This window comes from Eptesicus fuscus, chromosome 22, assembly GCF_027574615.1.
Source record: "Eptesicus fuscus isolate TK198812 chromosome 22, DD_ASM_mEF_20220401, whole genome shotgun sequence".
NCBI lineage: Eukaryota > Metazoa > Chordata > Mammalia > Chiroptera > Vespertilionidae > Eptesicus > Eptesicus fuscus.
This window is the reverse complement of record NC_072494.1, coordinates 31,715,622-31,721,932: the sequence shown is the minus strand read 5'-3', so window position 1 is coordinate 31,721,932 and position 6,311 is coordinate 31,715,622. Positions and strand designations below refer to the sequence as shown.

Below are 6,311 nucleotides of genomic sequence, written 5' to 3'. Positions count from 1 at the left end.
ATTCTGCTTTTATAACTATACTTAACACAGTATTGAATACATAGCTAGCTTCAACAAAGGTTTTTGGACCTTATTGTTGCCTATATGTCCCCCAGGGAATGTGAATGTCCTGGGCTGGGATAAAGGACCATGGCAACTGCTGACATGGAGCAGGAGGTAAAGACAACTGAATAATAAAAGAATAATAACTGAATCAATAACACATTGATTACTTCATTTGTGCCAGACCACTAAGCCCTTTATAGTGGTCTAGCTCACTCAAGCCTCACCACACCCCATCTTATAGGGGCTACCATCACTCTCACTTTACAGATAGGAAAATGGAGGCTAGAGAAGGTTAGTCACTTTTCCAAGGTCAGACCCTGGGAAGAGGAGCTAAGACTTAAATGAAACCAAATCTGCTTGGCTCCAGATCCTTGTACTCTCAAGTCCAGCTAATATTTGAGCCGGGGGAAGTCCCTGTGCTGGTTGCAATCTGTAAAGTATAGCTCTGCGATTCAGACGTGATATGTGGGCAGCAGGGTGCCCATGGCCACCCAAGGCTCCCAGCACATCTGCATGCACCGGCAGCTAGTGGCTCTGTGTGACCAGAAGCCATGAGGGACAAAAGCAAAAAGTCTGTTCCTCAGAGTTGATTTAACAAGGCCCTGGCGTCCCAAGAGCAGGTTGGAGGGGTGCCCGAGAGTGAGCCAATCGCTGCCACGTCAGACACTAAGCTGGGAGTGCAAGTGAAAGGTGAGGAACCCAGAGTGGAGGGAACTAAGCCAAGTTGCCAGGGCTTGGGTAATTAGAACCCTAAGGACAAGCCAACGTGCCCAAAATAACTTCCCAAGAGAGTCTTCACTGATCCTTTTGCAGTCTCTATCCCAGTACTGACTTCCAGGTCTGTGAAATTAGCATGGATTGGGCCCCTATTATATGCTAGCACCATGAAGGGGACAAAGATCTGGTCTAGCACAGATTCAAGGCAAGCCCACGGGAAACAATGGAGAGCTGCATGGCACAGTCCACAACGCAGTGCCAACCGGTGCAGCACAACACACAAAGGCAGCTGCAGTTCACAGAAAGGAGCCGTCAGGGTGTGCTGGCACAGGCGGTGGTGGCTTCTTGGAGCACATGAATTGAAGGAGGGAAGACAGAATAGAAAGGGAACAGCACTCCAGGGAGGAAGAAGAGTATAAGCCAAGGTGAGGCAGCAACAATGCAAACGAGTGACTTCTTGGGCTGTGAGAAACCCACCTGTGGAGCTAAGGGTTCTTGCTGGAGATGAGTAGGGGAGAAAGTTAGATGAGTAGAGAAGATCAGATCGCAGAAGCCCTGGATTCCAAGAATATTGGTCAAGCAAATTCAACATGCAGAATCCAGAAATTCATCATGTGGGTGAGAAATCACCCCAGGCTTTACACAGGTGATGAAGAATAAAATGTAATTTAGGAAGATTTATTCAGTGGTAGTGTTTGAGATGGATTTGTGAGAAGACTAACAGCAAACTCCCCCCACCCCCACCAAAAAAAAAAAAAAATGCTGAATGCTTCTTTGAACATCCGCTAAAAACCTTACTTTAAGTTTATGCAAACTTAAAAAACATGGTCCCCCACACACACACCAGGCTTCACAGGCCAGTGGGGATGACATTCATTAATCCCATAGTTACCTATTAAGCATCTACTATGTACCAAGAAATAAATATACTGGGCCCTGGAGACCCAGGGAAGAAATAAACGAAGTCCAAGTCCTCATGAGGCTCATTTTTTTTCAAAGGATGTGGAAGACAACACAAAAAGCAAACCAATAATCATATCTACATAAAGTCAGTACTAAGGGCTACTGAGAAGAATAAAGCAGGGTATTGGGTGATGGGATGATGGGGTGAACTGGTCAGGAAGGCCTCCAAGAAAATGGGACCATATTTCAAGCCCAGAGAACAGGTGAAATGGAGATGCCGCTGCTAGAAATGAGGAGGCTGAGAAGGTGACTTAGTTTGTAAGAGTACAGACAATGCGGGGAGTCTTGTTTTAAGTGTGTCAAGCTTGTGACAAAAGAAGGATAAGCACACAGGAAGTTCTAGACTCTAGAACGCTAATCTTCAAGACCAGAGGAAGATAAAGATTAGAAATGTAGGTTCCATAGTCGTCTATTGATATCTGAGTGATAAGAAACCTTCTCTCCAAAATATATTTACATGAAATGAAAGTAACTCAAGGACTGAAAAAAATTGGAGTGTAAGATCCACAACTAGTTTTATCATGTCTCCTATGATGATACCCTCCCTCCAGCCGCAGGGAACCCTGGGTTAGGTAGTAACTTCAGTAGGCAGCAAGCCTCTGGTTAACAAAATAATGCTTCTAATAATTGAGGTTCATACATAACCAACCACCCGAAAGACCTCTGTCCCCTGCTCCTTCAGTCGCCAAGGCACAGTGGTAGGGACAGTTCTTTCCTCTTCCCTACTTCCCCCTTGGACTACACGTCACCCCTTTTTATTGTTTTCTCTGCAGGTGGCTCTGTGTACCTTAATGTTTGGAAGAAAGGGATTTGGAAAGCAAACTAAATTTTAAACTAGCCTTCTTTGTCTTCCTAGAAATGCCAATAATTAAATATTGGGGTAGACTCAAGGGTAAGGTGACGAGTTGTTCCTGACCGCCCAGAACAGCCCCAGTTTCAGCATTGTAAGTCATACATCTTGGGGGAACCCCTCAGTCCTGGGCAAAGAAGGCCAGTTGGTCACCAAGGCTGCTCAGAACCTCACAGCAATAACCTGTGACTGACCTGTGTGTTGCAACACAAGACTTTACATCTCTAAAGTGACATCAGTGCTTTAACGCATAGGCTTGGTTTCCCAAGCCCTATCTAATCCCTCACCCTAGAGGCTGGATTCTCTTTCCCCACCCAGACACAGGAGCTGTGTCAGCAATTCCTAGCTAGGGGGTGATCATGGACATCCGCTAACACCTAAGCCAGGAACACCAACTCCACAGCAACCCCAAAGCGTGCCACTTGCTGCCCTCTGTGCCCAGCCCTGGCCAGCAAGCTGGTGAGGTCTGGGGGCTGAAGTCAGATTGTCCAAGAGGGAAAGAACTCATCTGAGCTGGTGATGTGCCCTCCCACCAAAAATCGCAAGAAAGGGGAACCCCAGATACATTACAATCTGCTGACCTTGAAGGACATGTGGTTTGCGCCCTTCGAGTTACAGAAACACCGGAAATATTGACATGTTAATTTCGGAGTTTTGGGTTCATCGCTGGGTTGACTCACCGTCAGAGCAGAAACCAGGTAAAGGCCCTGATATGAAGATGCACGTGACATGTTCTCCCGAAAGCCACCATGTTTGCGACACTCACAGATCTTGGGAAAGCCTACAGATCATTTCTGCCAGTTATTAGAGATTCAAAGAAAATGCCAAGAATGATATTAATCTCCCCTTGTTATAGAATTTTCCTGCCTGACAAGGTTAAAAGGATAATAAGCAGGGGATACAATCTTCCAGAAATAATCCCAATTAGGACCATTGTCACCTTGACCACTGTGTACAGACAAAAATGTATAATGTTAAATTAGCTAGTTAGGTAACCTTGACCAATCTGCACAAACCAATCCTATTTCCTGAACTATGAGTAGCCCAGGCAAAAAGTAATTATTGATGCCATTTTTAACTAAATTGTCTGAGAAATTGCCTTAGACCACCTCCCCCCCCCCCCCCAAAGAAAGATTACTGTTAAAATTTTCAGAGACTCAACTTTTTGATCCCTGAAACAGCTCTTCCTCCTATCCCTCCCTGCGGGGCTTAGCTTGAATGATTGTGACAGGCTGTTGCAAGATTGCGTCACTGACCTTTGCAATTTTCTGGCCACTCCAATTTCCCCCTTCCTCCCCCTGCCCTCTCCCTTTCCTAGTTTAAAGCCCTTTGGCCTACCAGTTTCTCCTTTTCCTGACTAGCTGACTCTGGCATATGGAGAATAAAGCTAAATCAGAACCGCCATATGTACCCCTATTCCCCCCCACCGCCCCCCGCCACACACACACAGGATGATGTTTAATCCTAGTCACAATCAATCCAACTATCCTCTCACTTCTAAGAGTACTCTCCATTCTTCACCTTCTTACCAAACAATACTCTCACTCTTCTTCCCCTAAACCCGTGGTCGGCAAACTGTGGCTTGCGAGACACATGAGGCTCTTCGGCCCCTTGAGTGTGGCTCTTCCACAAAATACCACGGCCTGGGCGAGTCTATTTTGAAGAAGTGGCGTTAGAAGAAGTTGGTTTAAAAAATTTGGCTCTCAAAAGAAATTTAAATTGTTGTACTGTTGATATTTGGCTCTGTTGACTAATGAGTTTGCTGACCACTGCCCTAAACTATGGTGAGCTGAGCTGGCACAGTAGTTGCACCCCCAGATCCAGGGAAGTGGCAAATAACCTTTGAGGACAGCATGAAATGCTTACATTCCAGACCTGCAGGCTAACTTTTACAGACAACCCCTCTTCCATCTTTGTCTCCCCCCAGCCCCCAATTTCGCTTCTCACTCAGGAAAGGGAGCGATTTGGATTCAATGGTAGTTCCCTGATACACAGAAATACATACACAAACACCTGCAGGCACAGAGACTCACTCACACACCTCACACCTGTGTATAACAGGGCACCCTCAGTGAATAAGTTATCTATTCACAATGCAAGCACCTGTGAATAAAACCAGTCAGGCCAGAAAGAAACGGTATCGGCACACAAGGCCTTAGGCAGAGCCTGGACACCTGCTCAGTTCTGTATCCCTCCCCCTTGCCTTCTCCCCTATGATCCCCCCAACTGTGGGAAGATGACAACCCTTCTGAATAAAAACGAGCGGTTTTTTTTTCCTCTCAGGTAGAACCCCAGATGTCCTCATTAGGGGTCCTTCTCAGGCTGCCCCTGACCAGGGACGCTGTGCACCCACCCACGCTGCCAAGAGAGAGTCGTGTGGCAAATGCACGCAGTTACCTCCGGGGCTCTGGTTCTCACCCCTGCACGCACCTGGAGCCGGACCTCCCACGTGCAGGCCTGCCCTCCCCTGCACCCTGGCGCGGTCTCCCCCTCCCAGCCCCCAGTTCACACGGCCCCGGCGTGCACAGCTCGTGGCCGCCCCACCCGCTCCCGGCCCCGCTCCTCCCCCAGGCTCCCCTTCCGGCTCCCCCCACCCCTCCTCCGCCTCTCTGGCAAGAGCGCGCGCGCCCGGCGCTGGCCCCAACCCAGGGAGCGCTGGAGGCGGGTCCAGGAGGAAGATTTAAGCGGCCGCGGGACGCCGACGGGGTGTCAGCTGTGGAGTCTCCCACTGGAAGAGCCGCAGCAGCTGCAAAGGAGGAGAACGCGGAGCCGGCCGGACCGACGGACGCGCTCACTGCCCAGCTCGCGCTGCCTCCTAGGAGCTCGCTGTGCGGTTCAGGTGAGCGGCTGGGCTGGGCGCGGTGGGGCGCGGGGTCCTTCCTGCGGGGCTGGGGGCGGATGCTGCGGCCACCGGGGCGAGCCACCCCCTCGGTGACTAACGGGCCCCCTTTCTGCTCCGCTCCTCCCCCAGGTTCCTCCTGTCCCCGAGAGCCCCGAGCCGCGATGGAAACGGTGCAGGAGCTGATTCCTCTGGTCAAGGAGCTGATCGGCCAGAAGCCCAGCCGGAGGCTGGTGAAGGTGTACGTGCTGGGCGGCGTGCTGGCCCTGTTCGGCGTGGTGCTGGTCCTGGTGGAGACTGTGTGCAGCCCCTTCACGGCCGCCAGCCGCCTGCGGGACGAGGAGGCCGCCGTGGCCGAGCTGCGGGCCGCCCGGGAGCGCCAGGCCCTGCAGACACAGGCCCCGCAGGAGAAAGGCAAGCAGCACGAAGCCACCCTCTGCAGCCGGGCCCTGGCCCACCGGCAGCACGCCTCCTAGAAACTGTGCGAGCGAGGATGGGCGAGAGGAGAAAGAAAGAGAGCAAGCAAGAAAGAGAGAGACAGAGACTGAGACAGAGACTGAGATGGAGACAGAGACAGAGGCTGATTCAAGCCGGGGAGCGCAGGAGTCCTGAGCTGTGTGGACTTCGCAGAAGCCGCTGCCTGCTGGAACGGAACGAGCTCACAGATTCACCGAAAGGAGTTTGGGACGGGTTTTGCTGCTGTGCAGCACTGCGGAGGGGTGGCATGTCCAAAGCCACGTGTCATTGAGCTGAGTGCACCTGTCATTTTGCACTGGGGCAGAAGGAGGAGAAATGCTTTTTATATTATTATTGTTATTGTTATTATTTTTACAATGACCATTATTTTGCATTTTGAAAATGAAGACATTTTGTACTATATCTGTGTCTGATTCCTGG

At 50.3% G+C, this 6,311-nt stretch overlaps 1 protein-coding gene across 1 annotated transcript; it reads left to right on the top strand.

Annotated features, from left to right (window-relative positions):
* Window positions 1-5,207: 5,207 nt before the first annotated feature.
* G0S2 (G0/G1 switch 2) lies at window positions 5,208-5,970 on the top strand. The gene is made up of 2 exons (XM_028152280.2): window positions 5,208-5,414; window positions 5,547-5,970. The coding sequence occupies exon 2, from the start codon at window positions 5,579-5,581 to the stop codon at window positions 5,888-5,890; it is 312 nt and encodes a 103-aa protein (XP_028008081.2). The 5' UTR covers window positions 5,208-5,414; window positions 5,547-5,578; the 3' UTR covers window positions 5,891-5,970.
* The last annotated feature ends 341 nt before the right edge of the window (window positions 5,971-6,311 follow it).